The following is an 18,232-nucleotide window of genomic DNA, read 5'->3' as shown; positions in this document are numbered from 1 at the left end:
TGCTCATATCATTCGAAAAACAGTTTACCTGTGTGTCGAAACTAAATTCCTTCCACAGAATGCCTTTTGAAAAAATGCCAAGAAATTAGCCAAATAAGAGAGGAAACTGTAGTATACACGGTTGTAAAATTATTTTCTACAAACTAGTAAAGTTACAATACCATCTGGCCTGTTGAACACTGTCATGAATTTACTGTTTACTGTAAAGAAATTCTTAAAATATTATGTCCTTGACTGTTTTGACAATTGTGTAGACTACTTTGCATATGATGACTCACACAATGAAATCATGCTGACATGTTTTTTGGAGAGGGCAACTAATTCGTTTAGATAAGACAGGTCAATTTATTTGGAAAATGTGCTAAATGTATGCTCAATGTGTCAACTGTAGGGTACTTGTATATAGCCATCTGCCAAGATGTACTAAACATTTGAGACATGTACAAAGCATTTGAAATTTTATGAAAGCAATGAAAAATGCCATTCTGTTGTGGGAAATTGTAAGTTGGTTTGGAGATTTGTCCATGTTGTTTTGAGAATGTCATCTCAGTTTTGAGAAATTAGCCAAACCAATCGAGAAAAACTGTAATACCTGCTGTGAAACACGGTAGCGTAACTTTGTTGTTTGGCAAACATCCATTGGAAGCCTAAGCAATACGATGCGGTCACTTGGTTTTGCTGTGGTGAAAAAAATGGCGAGTGTCCAAAAGCAATACCCCACTCTGTCAGACATAATGACAATCCTAGGTTATTTTGATGAGTCTCAACTGCATTACAGTTTATGCCTAGACAGCTAGAAACGGTTTGGAAAGGAGGGCGTGTTAACATGCCATTTAGCAAGCTGGATCACTGACTGTATCTGTGGACTGGAGCACTAACAACAGCAACACCGACAACAACAACAACAACAACAACGACAACTCAGACAACAACAACACCAACAACAATAGATCCATCCTGGACACGTACGTCCTGAGACTCCTCAGACTCACACACAATGTGTGCGTGTGGGAGAGTGTGTGTGTGTGTGTGTGTGTGTGTGTGTGTGTGTGTGTGTGTGTGTGTGTGTGTATGTGTGTGTGTGTGTGTGTGTGTGTGTGTGTGTGTGTGTGTGTGTGTGTGTGTGTGTGTGTGTGTGTGTGTGTGTGTGTGTGTGTGTGTGTGTGTGTGTGTGTGCAAAATGGAATGAATACTTTTTTGCATTGAGAATTTGAGATTCACTGGCCAGGGCTCACAATCAAGAATAAAGTTAGTTGTCCTCGTCTCTCTATCTCCTACCCCCAAACATACTCAGAACTTTAGAAGCAGGGTGAAGGGAACATGAGGGTTCACAGCAACTTTCCCCCCTCCTTTCGGCCCAGGTCCAGTGGGCAAGAATATCTTCTGTGTAACAATAACATGAACACCTTATCTATCTATCTATCTATCTATCTATCTATCTATCTATCTATCTATCTATCTATCTATCTATCTATCTATCTATCTATCTATCTATCTATCTAGCTATCTATCTATCTATCTAGCTATCTAGCTATCTATCTATCTATACACACACACACATATATTTATATACACCGATAGAGGATTAGGTGCTGGGCCCTCAGGTGTCAAAAAGTGCCCGGGCCCTTTTCAGATCCCATCCAGCCCTGGAGGGGCCCTCTCAGATGATTTTGGCCCGGGCCTGGTCAAACCTGTCAGCGGAACTGTGTGCATGTGTGCGTTTCAGTGAGTGAAAGATTTGCCATCATGGCTATACCATTGTTGAAAAGCAACATTTTGAACAATATTTTAATAAATTCAATTAAAAAATACTTTTCAACAGGGGTATACTTATTATTGCTGTGCACTGTATACAGTATACATCTGAGGTGCATACATATAGCATATCTATATATAGCTTTCAACTACACTGGAAACAACACTACAGCCATGAGCATGTGAAGAGCTCTTTTCCAAAATGAGATATATCCATTTTATAGAATGTTAGGAAATTGACGTTTTTGTATTGGGCATTCCTTTGAAATGCATTGCAAAATGCATTTGTATAGAGGTTTTAAAGTATGTTCTCAAAATATTTGAATGGCAAGAATTCACACATAGATGATAGGACATCTTTAAGGTGCCGGTATGCTTGCTGCGAGCTGTAAATTACGCGCGTCACCGCGAGCAACCGGCATCACATGCTTGCTTCAAAAGCAGTTGACCAAGACGCAAAATACTGGCGGACAAACTCAATGAGACGCTCTTAAAAGTTGCTGCCATTGTCGTTTTCATATCAAGCACACGCGTGGAACTGCGCAGTCTATCTTACGATCGCCCCCAGCGAGTTTGAAGATAGCCTATTGCACCTGACGCACGCATTTGGCTGCCGTGTCCAACGCGCGCGAAATTGACATTAAATACGCATGTTAACGCGTTCATGAACGAATCGTGCACGCGCTCGCGTATCTTGCAGCAAGCATACCGGCACCTTAACAGTCAATTCCAAAATGAAAAAAGTAAAAAATGGTGGATATAGCGTTTTGGAAAAGAGCTCTTCATGTACATACATATGGGTCAGTGAGTAATTGAATTCAAAAAGGTCTTCAAAAAGAATATTAAATGCTTCCACCAGGTTTTTACAAATCTGTATTTTGTATCCATGTTAGTTTTTGTGGAATTTCAAATACTGATTCTATGTTTGTTGTTTTTTAAAGTAAAGACAGATTGCCCCCAATCATGTCAACTGGCACAACGACAAAAATAAAATATTCATTTGCGAATGTATGTATCCAAACGCACATATCAAATCAGTTACTTAATGTCAAGATATCCCTTTGAATTAGATCAAATGAAATGGCTTTCAAATGAAATTATTTTGGAATTTTGACCAAACGAGGACAAACGTGTGGACTCACCTCATTAAGTTAATTATCTTTATTTTTGTGGCTATTTGAAGAACATAGTACATTTCCGGGAGGGCATCAAAACTGTGCATGAACACATGTGTAATTATTAGTAGTGGGCCGTTATCGGCGTTAATGTGCTGCGATAATATGAGACTCTTGTCGCGCGATAAAGAACATATCGCACGTTAATCTATTCTCAAAATATGAGTTTGGAGGTTGGGTTCGCGTCACCATAGTGTTTGATTGACAGACGCTCCAGTCGCTTCTCCTATCCACCTGTTGCTTCTGCAGACCTAGGCTACTAAATATGAATAGTGTTTGCATGCTGAAAACATTAATCTCTCTGTCGTGGTAGGTGTTGTTTGAGTGCTTTTTTATAAGTGCTAGACTAGAGAGACTTAATTGTTGGAGGTGAACCATAGAGAGACATTATTGTGTGAGTACCAGCCCGACATAGCCTACATTTCCTCACGCATTGCATGGAACACATAAACAACTTCCATCTTGCCTGTGCCATAATTGCAAAACATTCCGTGTGATATGCATTTTGAAGATTGTCAAACTAAAACTGTCAATATCTAGGCTACTCTCACTGAATGTTTGTGTGATTGTGTTGCGATCACGCATTTGCGATGTCAGACGGTTTTCGCGCTTGATGTTTTTTTTTTTTTTGCAAACTCAATTAATTTCGAGTTGTAACTACTCTGGCATTCTAACTCTGAGAACAACTGTCATGTTTGCGCCAAATCGCCGTGGGCCAGTGCTGTAGGTTCTAGAATGCTAGGAGACTGGGATAGTAGCTGTGGATAGTTTGCTCCTCCCTCTTTTTAAGGAGCCGCCGCTCTTTTTACAGTAACAGTCAGTGGCAGATTCTCTCTCTCTCTCTCTCTCTCTCTCTCTCTCAGAAATGCTGAATTGCTGAGGTCATTTTGTTTAAGTAGCTTAAATGTTAGATTTATCTGTAATTTATTCATTTATAATGTAATTTATCTGTATTTGCCTCCACAACTCTACATCTTCAGTGTCAGTGTAAATGCTTCCTAACATATTCGATACACTTTACAAATATTGCAGTGATTTTTTCATCACCAAGTATCAACATGACCATTCTTTTGAAGTTGAGATGCATTTTGGAAAAAATAGATGAGCTCTGGTGTAATGCACCATCTGTCTTAAGAAACCCCCAAGGTCTTTTTTCATCATTATTTCGGTACCGTGCCTATTCTGAATGAGTCATTTTGATATAGATTAATCTAGATTAATCTAGATTAATTTCATAATTACAGTGAGATTAATCTAGATTTAAAGGCCAACTTCCGATAAAACTCAGTTTTACTCACTCCTTTCGAAGATCGGACGGTCACCCCAAGTTAAACTCACTTGCAAGGCTCTCATTGCGGTGCGTCAACTCTCCTGGCTGTGTTTCCCGGTGTTTCCCAATTTACATAAATAATGCAGAGAAACGAGCGAATCACGAAAGCCTTTCTGTGTTTCGTCACGTCGAAAGAAGGCGTTGCCCACAAAGGTTTATATCGACCCATTTATCTAAAAACATGTCGAGTAATTTTTTTTCTGCTTGTTTTCAAAACAAGCAACGTCTGGTGGCCCGAAACATAGCTTAGCTTAGCTATCAGCTGGTTGCTACTCTCAGGTACACACACAGCACAAAGCCTCATACATAAAGCCAACTCACTCTGGTTGCTCCGTGCCTGCAGCAAGCCTAGGGGTCGCTGTCGAAAGAGCACAGCCCTGAATGGAGCCTGCACGCCTCCGCTGGCGCCCCTATAGTGCAGTACCACCAGGGGAAGTGGCGACTCTGTTTGCCATTACATTCTCTCCAAGAACTTGAGGACTGAGCCAATCAGAGACGCGTTTCTTCGAGAGCAGGAGGAGTGAGCCAATCAGAGACGCATTTCCACGAGAAACACGGAACACTCTCTCGTTTCTCCACAAGCCACCTTGCCAGCTTGCAAAAACGTCTTGAAACAAAGCAACCAGCGCGTTTTTTAAAACAGGACCAACGCGTAACACATTCAATAACATTGGGGAACACGGCAGTATTAATGAAATAACGTTGAGAGGCGATCTTTAAAAAAATAATCAATGCCCACCCCTGATAATTATGTGCTTGATAAACAAATGAAAATATATATAAAAATAAAAACAATTATTAAAAAAGAATAAAAAATGCCGAACAGTGACGTCAACATAGCAAAACTGAGGGCCACATACATTTCAACAATTCTCCGTCTATTTTCAAGTAATAATACCCAGTGAGTCAAGTCAATCTTAATTGATACAGGCAATACAAGTAGTATTTTCTTTATCTGATAATGGATCACTTGGTCAAACCTAGCTGGTTATCTAGGCGAAACAGTGGTACTAAAACTAAAAGTAAAAGTGGGAAACCCTGCTACAGATTCCCTCCAATACATGTTTGACCTCTCCAAGTAACTGACTGGGGGAACCAGTAAAGATATCCTGAACCGGATCAACAAAGCACAGACAAGCTTCACAAGATTAAGGAAGGTATGGAACTCAAAACAATACAGCAACAAAACAAAATTCCGACTCTACCAAAGCTGCGTCATATCTACTCTGCTATATGGTGCAGAATGCTGGAAAACAACTGAAGGTGACCTGCACAAACTCTCCACCTTTCATACATCATCCCTGCGGAAAATCCTACACATCTACTGGCCCAAAACCATCTCCAACAATAACCTCCTCAACATCACCCAACAAGAAAATATGCAATCCATCTTCAAGAAGCGCAGATGGACCTGGATCGGCCATGTAATCAGAATGGAACCCAACGCAATTCCAAGAGTCGCACTACACTGGACCCCAGAAGGCAAAAGGAAGAAAGGGAGGCCAAAAATAACATGGCGACGAACCATCGAGAAGGAGCTCCAGCAGTACCATCAGAGCTGGGGGACCATCGAGAAGTTGGCTACCGACAGATCGAAGTGGAGAGACTTTGTTGCTGCCCTATGCGCCGAATGGCGTGATGGGGTTAAGTAAGTAAAGTAAAGTAACTGTCTGTGTCTCAATATTAGATCAAGAAAATGTCTGTAAAATGCTTGTATTGGCAATCGTTTAAAACTAGGTCTCAAAACTCTAGTTCTACAAATCTAGTGAGTTATTGGAGGTTTTTAACGTTCAATTAAGATTGATATGACTGACTGGGCATTTTTACTTGGAAATAGACACAAAAAAAGCTTATTGAAATGTGTGGGGCCTTCAGTTGTGCCGTGTTGACGTCAGGTGGATGGACAGCTGACATTGCTGTTGGACAACAGCTAGAATTATATTTTTTAGTGTGCACATAATTCTACATGTGTTCATGCACAGTTTTAATGCCCTCCATGAAAATACACACTGAAAATCTAAGAAAATAAATAGAATGCATAAATGAGAAAGTGAGTCCACACTTATGGCAGGAAAAATCCTGAAAACTCTTGCCATTTTCTAAATTACTTTGGACAAAACGTGAAAAAAAAGTTGTCAGTACATGGAAATAGAGGACTGTAACTTTGTCACTATGAAACATGTAACCTGTGACAACAAACCTGTAACCTGTGAACATGTTCAGAAAATGTTAAATTAATCAGATTTAAAGAAACAACTGGTCATGTAGCAGGTATGTTAATCAAGGTACCTTCTGTGTTGTGTCATTTCTTCTGACACAAATGAAAAAATGGCTCCTTGACATTCAGGAAACACAAGTGACAATGTCAATGTCAAAATTATATTCTGATTATTTTCGTCACTGTTAAACAAGATGACCTTCACCTCACTTACAACTCGTGTGTGAGAGCAGAGAATGATTTTAAGGGCTGCTCATTATCATCTCTTTAAATACTATAGAGTGTAGAGGTGACCAAAAGGCCTTTGTCTTGCTAGGGCTGGTGACACTATGGGGGTTGGGATCACACCTAAAATGGCCATGGGGGAATGCCCCCCCTACGCAATCTTTTGCCAAGATAACAGCGCCAGTATCATTTTTACATCATCCATCAATCTCGGATCTTACAATGACAAATGTAGAATTATGCCGAAGTATTTTCGTTTTGAACAGGTTGAAATTTGTAGTTCATGTTTTTACCATTACTCCGGTACTTTATTTTTGACCTTTATACCCTCATTATTCTACCAACATTGATTAAAATAAAAATAAATTGTTCTTGGTTTCAAAAACAATATTTTATTTAAGTATATTATGAGTCTATTTCCGTTGAACCTTTCCTACTAAAACAAATCATAGGAACACAAAAAGTGGTGTCTTTCATCCACATATTATACAGTGAGGAGAATAAGTATTTGATCCCTCGTTGATTTTGTTGGTTTGCCCACTAATAAAGACATGATCATTCTATAATATTAATGACAAAATGTATTCTAATATGGAGAGACAGAATATCAAAAAGAAAATCCAGAAAATAGCTTTGAAGAATATATTTTAATTGATTTGTATTCCATTGAGGAAAATAAGTATTTGACCCCTCTAGTCAAAGAAGACAAAATACTTGGTGGCAAAGCCCTTGTTTTCTCATACAGAGGTCAGATGTTTCTTTCAGTTAATGACAATGTTTGTGGATAGGCCTATATTAGAAAGGATTTTTGTCCACTTTTCTTTGCAGATCATCTCTAAATCATTGAAGTTGTATGACTGTAGCTTGGCAAATGGGAGCTTCTGTTCCCGTCACATGATTATTATAGGGTTAATGTTTGGAAACTGTCTAGGCCACTTCATGACCTTAATGTGCTTCTGCTTGAGCTACTCCTTCGTTGCTTGGGCTGTATGTTATGGATTATTATCATATTGGGAGGCCAATTCATGACCCACCTTCAGTCTAGTGGTGGTGGGAAAGAGGTTGGCATGCAGCATTGTACGTTTACATGTCTCCCTCCATCCATTTCTTGACGATGTGAAGTTGTCCTGTGTCTTGGCCAGACAAACAACCTTAAAACATAATCTTACCACTTACATGTATGATGTTGGAGAAGGTGTTGTTCTTGGGATCATAGGCAGCATTTCTCTTCCTCCAAACACAATGAGTTGTGTTAATGCCAAACAGTTTGATTTTGGTTCATCTGATTCCAGCACCTCCCAATCATATCCTAATCCAGTTTGATGTTCATTGCCAAACCTCAGGTGAGCCTGAACAGGTTCCTTCTGAAGCAGGGGTACCATACATGCACTGCAGGATTTTAATTCCCTGTGGTATTAAGTGTTTCCGATAGTTTTCTTAGTGATTGAGGTCCCAGCTGCCTTGAGATCATTTCCTCGCTCCTCTCATACAGTACTAAAGGGGCTTTATCTCGTTTTTCTGGTTATTACATTCCCACAAGGTCAAATCTTGTATGGAACCATAGACAGGCCTAAGACTGATGATTGGTGATCATTTTGTATGTCCTAAAATTGGGAAGAAATGCACCAACAGTTTGCTCCTTAATATCCAGGAGCCCATTTCAGTCTTGTTGGGTTCTAAAATCTTGTCCCTGACATCCTTTGACAGCTTTTTGGTCTGTCCCATGTTGGTGAGTTTAGTTTGATTGATTGACTGATTCTATGGACTGATTCTGCAGATTCAATGTGTATTTTGTGCAGGTTACTATTAACAGGTGTGTTCAATTCAGATAACAAGTTGATTGGAAGTGCCATTTGATCTGCGGGATCAGAACTCTTAATGGTTAGCAGGGGATCAAATACTTATTTCCCTCAATGAAATATAAATCAATTAATATATATTCTTTAGAGTTAATTTCTGGATTTTCTTTTTGATATTCTGTCTCTCCATATTAGAATACATATTATCATTAACATTAAAGACTGATCATGTCTTTATTAGTGGGCAAACCAACAAAATCAGCAAGGGATCAAATACTTATTCTCCTCACTGTATATGATCTATTCTCTGTACTGTGAATGTGTGTGTGTACGTGTGTGTGTGTTTGTATTTGTATTTGTGTGTACCGTATGTGTTTGTGTTTCAGTGAATGAATGTACAGTGTGTGTGGTGATAATAATAGTGTGTGTGTGTTGTGTCCATACAGATCGCAGAAGCTATGGAAAAAGCATTTCAAGACAGTGATCTAGACAACGAACCCTTGGTTGTCATAACCGCCATTCAGTAAGTAGCTTTGCTGCACTGCTTCTGCGCCCTCCATCTCCACCTCCAGGGGGGGGGTCCACAGAGAGCCTATCTATGGAGCTCCGTAGGCGGTGACAAGTGGGAGGGGTCCCTGCCGGTGAAGGGGAAGTACATCACACACACACACAGGTAGTACAGGTGTGGACTTCTGAAAGTAATAGAACTACTTTTGGTGGCTTTCGAGATAAAAAATGTATTTCGCCCTCAAGAAAGAGAAACTACTGAAGAACATTTGTAATTCAGTGCTAACCTAAGAAGCAGTTTGAGAAACGCACCCCTAACCTGCAAAAACACATTTTTAGATGCGTCCCACCAGTAGCGTGGCGTGCGTTATTTTTCAGAGGAAGCCAAGAGAAAAATATATAATATAGTATAATATAATATAATATAATATAATATAATATAATATAATATAATATAATGTAATGTAATGTAATGTAATGTAATGTAATGTAATGTAATGTAATATAATAGGCCTATAATATAATATAATATTACATTATTACTAACCAGTAGCGGCGGCTAGCTGGGACAACAAGCAGGGCAGAAAGTTTGGCGATCGAGTCCATGAGAATAAAATCAATAAGGTATAATTTATGAGTTGCGTTGAATGTTTGCGAGCCAGGAGTGCGTTTACTAGTGGTCTAGAACTGTCCCTAATGTTATGTACCAGTCACCTGCGGCTGACTGGGACAACAAGCTGGGCAGAAAGTTTGGCAAGTGAGTCCATGAGAATAAAATCAATAAGGTAGGGCCTATCAGATTCATTTATGAGATGCATTGCATGTTTGTGAACCAGGAAGGCGTTTACCAGAACTGCCCAGAACTGCAAAGCAGGGGATGGAGAGGTCTAGTCTGTTTTGGACAGCACACCACGCGCGCAGATACAGCTCTTGATCATGCGTTCGACTACTTTTGTTAAGAAATAAATAACAAGAAAAATACTTTGTCTGTTCAGAGTTGGAGTAGTGACAAGCAACACCACAAGAATTTGCACTTTACGCACGACACCAGATGCTCCACAACAAGCCCCCTAAACACAATTCAGTCTCATCCTTAAGTGCCATTTCAAATGCCCCATAGAACAGAATGCAATAACACAGACAGACACCGGGAGAACCATTGGCATAGACGGACGCATCTGTTGTCCGCCTGTCAGTTTGGATCTGCATTTCACTAGAGATTCATGGGTCTGTGACGAGATCTGGATCATTGTGGCTCGTTCCTTTCAAAGAGCCATTAAAAAAACTGGCTCATTTGAATGGCATTCTGATAATCACTCAGTTGAATGTAACCAGGGCTCTAAATTAACTTCTTCCATCACCAGCCAATTCGGCTAGAGGACAGCCAAATAGAAGTTCAACTAGCCTTTTTTTTATCTCACCAAAAATAAACAATGCGTTAGGCTAGTTATTTTTTAAATTATGGTCATTTTGTTCAACTATTTCCACAACACAGATACACTATCGGCCTACATACCATATGCCGACATAAAAAGCATATTACATTTTTTTTTTCATTATTTTTTAAACTTCTGCTTTATGTTTTACTTTCATTACTTAGGCCTAATCAATGTCATTTGTTTTCATTCCATTCCTCTGAAAACAGTGAATCACATCACAAGCCACTCACATAACAGACCTTTAACATACAGTAGCCTAACCAAACACACAGCCAAACACTACAAAGCCTCACATACGCAGACCTCAAAGAAGGAAGGAGAAGATATGAGACGAAAAGGAGAAGAGAGAGGAGGAGCTCTTCTCTACCATGCGCAACAAAATGACAATGTTTAACTAAAAGTAAATAATATCACTGGAATCTTCGTTTCCTTTGTTACTTCTAGGCTATAGCGTCGTCGTTGATTTTTTTGTTTGTCTGTTTTTTTCTTTCCGATGGCGTGGGCTTTCCAACTTAGTTGCGCCAGGACTCGGAACAGGACAACTGACAGCTCTACGCTCACACGACTCTGACAGTCAGCTCTCCACCTCTGCCCTTGTCGCAATTTCGTTCCACAACCACTCCTTTTCTACTTGTATTACTGTTACAAGTAGGTACTACAAGCATTCACCAACACAGAACCTTACAGAGCAGAAGTAGCTCTGGGCATAATCTGCGTAAGTCCTGTTATTGAAACGGTCAGGCCCTCGCGTTTAAAAAGGCAGCCTGTTACAGCAAGGTTCGTGCTAGTAGCCTAATAGGCCTAATAGTTAAAAAAGGTTGTAGCGAAAGCGACAAGAGCATAGGAGGAGAGCTGCCTGTCAGAATAGTGTGAGCGTAGCTGACAGAAGGCTGGTCGTCTGAAATGTTTTCAGTCCTGGCGCGCACGGCATGGAGTTGCCGCTGTCAGTTGCCGCTGGGGCTCTGTTAAAAGCCACTTGGAACTCACTGCAGAAGGAAAAGCAAACACACACACACACACACACACACACACACACACACACACACACACACACACACACACACACACACACACACACACACTGCAAATATGCAAACAGCAGAGTAGACGAAAAATCTTAAAAAGAAATACACATTAAGTACACAGACAAACATCACAATTTGTGTGTGTGTGTGTGTGTGTGTGTGTGTGTGTGTGTGTGTGTGTGTGTGTGTGTGTGTGTGTGTGTGTGTGTGTGTGTGTGTGTGTGTGTGTGTGTGTGTGTGTGTGTGTGTGTGTGTGTGTGTGTGTGTGTGTTTGACTGCCCTGTAGGAACATGACCGAGTGCAAGGTATTCTACCAGCCCTTGAACAGGCCACCCCTCCAGATATGCCACCCTAATAAGGACAGGTATGAGGTTGCTATGGTGACAGTCATATAGGCCTATGAGTGTATGAATGTATTTATTTATGTATCAATATATTTACATGTACAGTGCACAGCAATAATGAGTTCACCCCTTTTGAAAAGTAACATTGTGAACAATATACAAGTCCAGGGTGTGAAGGGAAATAAGCTCATATTACACCTCCCCTTGAGTTAAATAAGTGAGTTTCACCTTTCTCCTTTACTTTCAATCGTTCTCTGAGTATGGCAGTGCAAATTTACCCCCATGCTAGCAGTTAACATTGAGTCCATAACATTGAGTCCGTTTTGTTTTGGTCTCTCCTTCGCTTATGTCTCAAATGTAAGCGATGCAGGACAGGGGTGGGGCCGCAATGAATACTTCAGTCTGACTCAGATGCACCAATGAGACTCCCTCCAACTTCTTTATGTGACGGCTGATCTCATTGGAGGTGGGCCGAGGGCCGTCAGCACAAAATCGTGGGCTGCGGGTCACATATATATATAAAAAAACATTAATAACAATTATTTTTTTAAACGGACATCACCGGCCACCTATTGGCGTCAGCTCACCGGGCATTTTCCCAGTATGCCAGATTGTCTGTCCAGCACTGTTTAGAAGAGCACCATGGCTGTAGTTGGGGTGCATGTAGACCTCGGTGTCTTGACAGAAGAGCTCAGTTGTCTCTCGTGCGAGAAGCAGGATCAGTTGTTTATCCTGAAGACTGAGAAGTTTTACCATAATCAGTCTGGGTGGGTTTGGTTTGCCTTTTGGATCAGCATTTGTTGGAAGTGTGGTGGGAGAACGCTGGGCATACTCGATCACGGGTATTTTTTCTTTTCCAGGAGTAGAGGAATAAGTTCTTTCATGAAGCCGTGGATGTTCTGACCCTATGCTTTTTCTGGAACATGCTCAAAGTCCATTCCATAAAGTCCATACTGACCATTCTGGTGTATAACTTTTGCTTGTTTGCATTTTTGTTTTTTCCTTTGTCAGGCTTTTTGTCATTTCTCTTCCATCTTGTGTCATTGCTTACAGACTGAAATGGGAAGGGGTTTGCTTTGCAAAATATTGTTTTATACCCAACTGTTTGATAGAAAACGATGTAATGAATCCTACAGTCTTCTGAGACTGATTGCTCAATTACTAAAATGTGGCTGCTAACTCCCTATCTCTCGCTTTCTCCCTGCCTGTAGCTGCGTATACATCATATGGCAATCTAACCTACATCAGGCAACACACATGCTCGTGCAAGTGTCTTTCTGCAGTGCGCGCCTCTTAATAGAAATGCCAGCGATGTCACCATAGTTGTGCACCAATTGTGTCACGTTGTAGGCCAATTATTAAGCTACAACATATCAGTTAGCTTTGTAACCCTTCTAGATGACCGAAATGCAATACAACACTACAGTATATCACGAAAGTGAATACACCCCTCACAGTTTTGCAGATTTTTGAGTGTATCTTTTCATAGGAAAGCATTACAGAAATGTAACTTTGACACAATGATTAGTGACCTTTTAACAACATATTTAACCGCTTAAATTTCTTGTTCACTCAGAAAAAAACAAAATACAGCCATTAATGTTTGAACATGTACTCACAAAAGTGAGTACACCCCAGATTAAAATCCGGTAGAGAAGGGGCTATGTTGGCTCGAATCGTCTCGAAATGAATCGAAATGAAAAGGGATGACAAGGGAGGTCATCAGTGTGCGTTTCAACCTTTCTTTGCATTGAACTTTTACATTTTGAGTCTGCATCTGGCTTAAATAGATTGGTGTGAGATTTGAATGCAATCCTATGGAGAATATCATGATCTGCTTCAGTAGTCACAGTGCATGTTGACATGCATGTTTCTTTTAGGTGTATTTCAGATTGCCAATGTTGACAGCATTCATGCATCCCCAAACCATGTCAGTCCCACTACCATGCTTGGCTTATGAGAGGATACACCTTTTTTGTAAAACTCACTTGTTTACCACCACACATGCTTGACACCATCTAAAGCAAATTTGTTTATCTTGGTCTCTTCAGATCACACAACATGGTTCCAGTGATCCATATCCTTGGTCTGTTCATCTCTCTTGAGACCAAGATAAACAAATTTGCTTTAGATGGTGTCAAGCATGTGTGGTGGTAAACAAGTGAGTTTTACAAAAAAGGTGTATCCTCTCATAAGCCAAGCATGGTAGTGGGACTGACATGGTTTGGGGATGCATGAATGCTGTCAACATTGGCAATCTGAAATACACCTAAAAGAAACATGCATGTCAACATGTACTGTGACTACTGAAGCAGATCATGATATTCTCCATAGGATTGCATTCAAATCTCACACCAATCTATTTAAGCCAGATGCAGACTCAAAATGTAAAAGTTCAATGCAAAGAAAGGTTGAAACGCACACTGATGACCTCCCTTGTCATCCCTTTTCATTTCGTTTCATTTCGAGACGATTCAAGCCAACATAGCCCCTTCTCTACCGGATTTTAATCTGGGGTGTACTCACTTTTGTGAGTACATGTTCAAACATTAATGGCTGTATTTTGTTTTTTTCTGAGTGAACAAGAAATTTAAGCAGTTAAATATGTTGTTAAAAGGTCACTAATCATTGTGTCAAAGTTACATTTCTGTAATGCTTTCCTATGAAAAGATATACTCAAAAATCTGCAAAACTGTGAGGGGTGTATTCACTTTCGTGATATACTGTATGAGTAGGTCTATCCACGATTTTTGAATGACTCTGGTTAAATAGTCTCATCATGGAAGAAGGCTTCCAATTCAGTCGCGTTACTTGTTCAGTAAGAGATTCAGAACCTGTCGCAGCAAGTCTAGGCTACTCAAATAGTCCTACAGTTAAATAGCTTGAAAACAAAGCAGGGTAAATTGAATATGAAAGGCAAATGTTTTGCTTAAGTTTACCTTTACTCTTTATTTACCACATAGGTCACGTTAACAGAGGGTTGTCCGTCATTGACAGATTTTTTAAAAGAAGTTAAATTCTGAAGCCTGTCCGTCATTTCGACGCTAGTTTAAATAGACTACACCCGTATCAGTAGATCAAGGGTGCATCCCAATATGTGTCCTTGCCTCCTCCACTTGTGCTTGTCTCCTCGTCCCGCCTCCTGGCCCCTCCTCCGTGGAGAAAACTATGAAGTTTCCCAGCTGTCAGCCTCGCCACAACAACTTTTGAGGGACTGTTTTTCATTCACCATCCCAATTGCAAATGAGAAAAAGAATTTACAATTGAGCTTTTGCAAGATATTGAAATATAATGCTGTTGTGATGTCATCATGACGAGAAGCAAGTGGAGGAGGCAAGTGGAGGAGGCAAGGTCACATATTGGGGTGCACCCCAAGTGTGCATTTCAATTTGTCATCATCTGCGCAGAGACCACATTTCTTCTTAAACAGGCTACTTCATCCTTCACCTTTCTCCCCCTCTCTCTGCTTGTCATGCAACTATTGCGCATCTGCAGAGTGCGCGTCCCTGCATCCAAATTATGAATTAGAAAATGCTGATGATGTCGGCAAAACTGTTCGATGAATTAAGATTCAGAACCTAATGTATACCTTGGCTACAACATTTCCCCACAATCTGATTTAAGGGCAGGACGAATTTATCCCTCTATCACCTTTCATGAAAGTTTTTTTGGAATATCATTTCCTCAGGCGTCGCTACAAACCTCTCGCTTGAAACAAAAAGTAGGCGGGCCTATATAGCAGAAATTGTAACGCAGAGTGTTTTTTAAAAGTAACTTTAATGTGACTACTAGTTTTGAAATGGTAGTTGCGTTAGACTGCTCGTTACTGAAAAAAGTAGTCCGACTACAGTAACGTGTTACCGGCAACTGGTTATAAAACATACTTTTATTATGTATGTTCAACAGCTATTGTATCAAAGATAGTCTATGCATATTGTGGATATATCTTTTTTTTGTTTATTGAAATAATGTACAGAATATTGATACTTTTCAAATGGGGTGTACTCATTATTGTTGTGTATTGTATGTACATTTAGGTATGTATATATGTATCTAGTGTATGTATGTACACACGGTGCAGAATTATTACACAAACAAGTTTTGACCTTATATGCATATTTTCCACCACCACCCTTTATGGACATGAACATGAACATGGCATTCCAGGTCATGCATATTTGTATAATATGAGATGGCATGATCGTAGGAGCCCAATACCCTATATCAGGTGTGCATAATTATTAGGCAACTTTGTTTTCCTCTTGGAAAATGGGAAAGACTATAAACAATTATGAAGTCTTCCAGAGGGATGTGGCTGTCTTGAAATTGCAAAGATATTGGTCAAATCCTTCCAATGCACCGGTACAAAGCCACCAGTGTCACATGAAATGCGCTCACGAAGTAACTGCCAGATTGAGATGAATTGAAGGTGAAACTACCACAGAACTGTGATCCTGCAGTGCTGTTATATTTCATAGCTGAAACATGTATCGAGTGTCCGGAAGAACATTGTATTCAGCACTCAGAGACATGTCCAAGGCAAAACAGGCTGAAAACTGAAGGCCACTCAACAAGAAACTTCAAGACTGGGTCAAGAAATGCCTTTAGACAGTTTTTCAATGGTTTTATGAACTAGTGACTGTAAATGGACCAGGTAGATGAGCCCATGACTAGAACAGTAATGTGCACACTCAGATGATTTCCCGAGTTCCACTCAGGTGTCAGCAGAGTGCTGCAAAAATACAATTTTCTCCTTGAAAGATGCAAAAAAAATCTCTCACAGATCCAGCCATGGGCTCATCTACCCTGTGTCTCAAGAGAGATGAACAGACCAAGGATATGGATCACCGGAACCATGTCGGGTGATCTGAAGAGACCAAGATAAACAGATTTACCTTAGATGGTGTCAAGCATGTGTGGTGGTAAACAAGTGAGTTTTACAAAAAAGGTGTATCCTCTCACTAGCCAAGCATGGTAGTGGGACTGACATGGTTTGGGGATGCATGAATGCTGTCAACATTGGCAATCTGAAATACACCTAAAAGAAACATGCATGTCAACATGCACTGTGACTACTGAAGCAGATCATGATATTCTCCATAGGATTGCATTCAAATCTCACACCAATCTATTTAAGCCAGATGCAGACTCAACATTTAAAAGTTCAATGCAAAGAAAGGTTGAAACGCACACTGATGACCTCCCTTGTCATCCCTTTTCATTTCGAGACGATTCGAGCCAACATAGCCCCTTCTCTACCGGATTTTAATCTGGGGTGTACTCACTTTTGTGAGTACATGTTCAAACATTAATGGCTGTATTTTGTTTTTTTGAGTGAACAAGAAATTTAAGCAGTTAAATCTGTTGTTAAAAGGTCACTAATCATTGTGTCAAAGTTACATTTCTGTAATGCTTTCCTATGAAAAGATATACTCAAAAATCTGCAAAACTCTGAGGGGTGTATTCACTTTCGTGATATACTGTATGTATGATTGTATATAGGCCTATGTATGCATGTATACATGTAGGCCTATGTATATGTGTTTATATGCATATGTACAGTGAGTCCAATATGTATTTGATCCCTTGCTGATTTTGCCGGTTTGCCCACTAATAAAGACATGGTCAGTCTATACATTTAATGATAATATGTATTCAAACATGGAGATACAGAATATCAAAAAGAAATTCCAGAAAATAGCGTAAAATAATATATTTTAATTGATCTGTATTTATTTTAGGCAAATAAGTATTTGATCCCTCTAGCTAAAGAAGATAAGGTGCTTTGTGACAAAAGCCCGATTCGGACGGGACTTTTATTACCTATGGACCCCCGGTAATTCGGAATAATTACAGAGAATGTCTTAGTTCTTAGTCCTGTGCAAATGTGCCATGTCTGCGATTTGTGAGGTAATAATTCCGCCGTGAATTACCTACTGTAATTTGGCGAAACTCAGGCGTCCTGGGGTAATTTTACATAGGCGCACCGTCTGCACCCCCTTGTAATGTCTGTGCATTGAGTAAATATCAGACGTTTATTTATCCCATCTGAATGCGCCCGAAAAATCACGGAGGTCCAGGGGTAATTGCGAATTACCAGGGGTCCATAGGTAATTTTTATCCCGTGCGAATCTGGCTAAAGCCTAGTTGTCTAGCACTGAGGTCAGATGCCTCTTTTAGCTGATGACAATGTTTGTGCATATAGTAGAAAAGATTTTTGCCCATTTTTCTGTGGCTGTAGCTTGGCAAATGGGAGGTTCAGTTCCCTCCATAGAATTACTATAGGGATAATATTTGGAGACTGTCTAGGCCACTTCACGTCTTTAATATGCTTCTTCTTGAGCCACTCCTTCGTTGCTTTGACTGTATGTTGTGTATTATTGTCAAGTTGTGAGATCCAAAAATGGCCCACCTT

General features: G+C 40.0%; 1 protein-coding gene across 1 annotated transcript in view; it reads left to right on the top strand.

Annotated features, from left to right (window-relative positions):
- The window catches only part of LOC134456024 (serine protease 33-like), a 55,078-nt gene extending 42,119 nt beyond the window's left edge, over positions 1–12,959 (top strand). The window contains exons 8-9 of the mRNA XM_063207441.1: positions 8,949–9,025; positions 11,760–12,959. Coding sequence (XP_063063511.1) covers positions 8,949–9,025; positions 11,760–11,868 — 186 coding nt within the window. The 3' untranslated portion in view covers positions 11,869–12,959. The remainder of the gene's footprint in view (positions 1–8,948; positions 9,026–11,759) is intronic.
- Positions 12,960–18,232: the final 5,273 nt, after the last annotated feature.

This window comes from Engraulis encrasicolus, chromosome 1, assembly GCF_034702125.1.
Source record: "Engraulis encrasicolus isolate BLACKSEA-1 chromosome 1, IST_EnEncr_1.0, whole genome shotgun sequence".
Lineage (NCBI taxonomy): Eukaryota > Metazoa > Chordata > Actinopteri > Clupeiformes > Engraulidae > Engraulis > Engraulis encrasicolus.
This window is presented reverse-complemented; position numbering and strand designations above follow the sequence as displayed.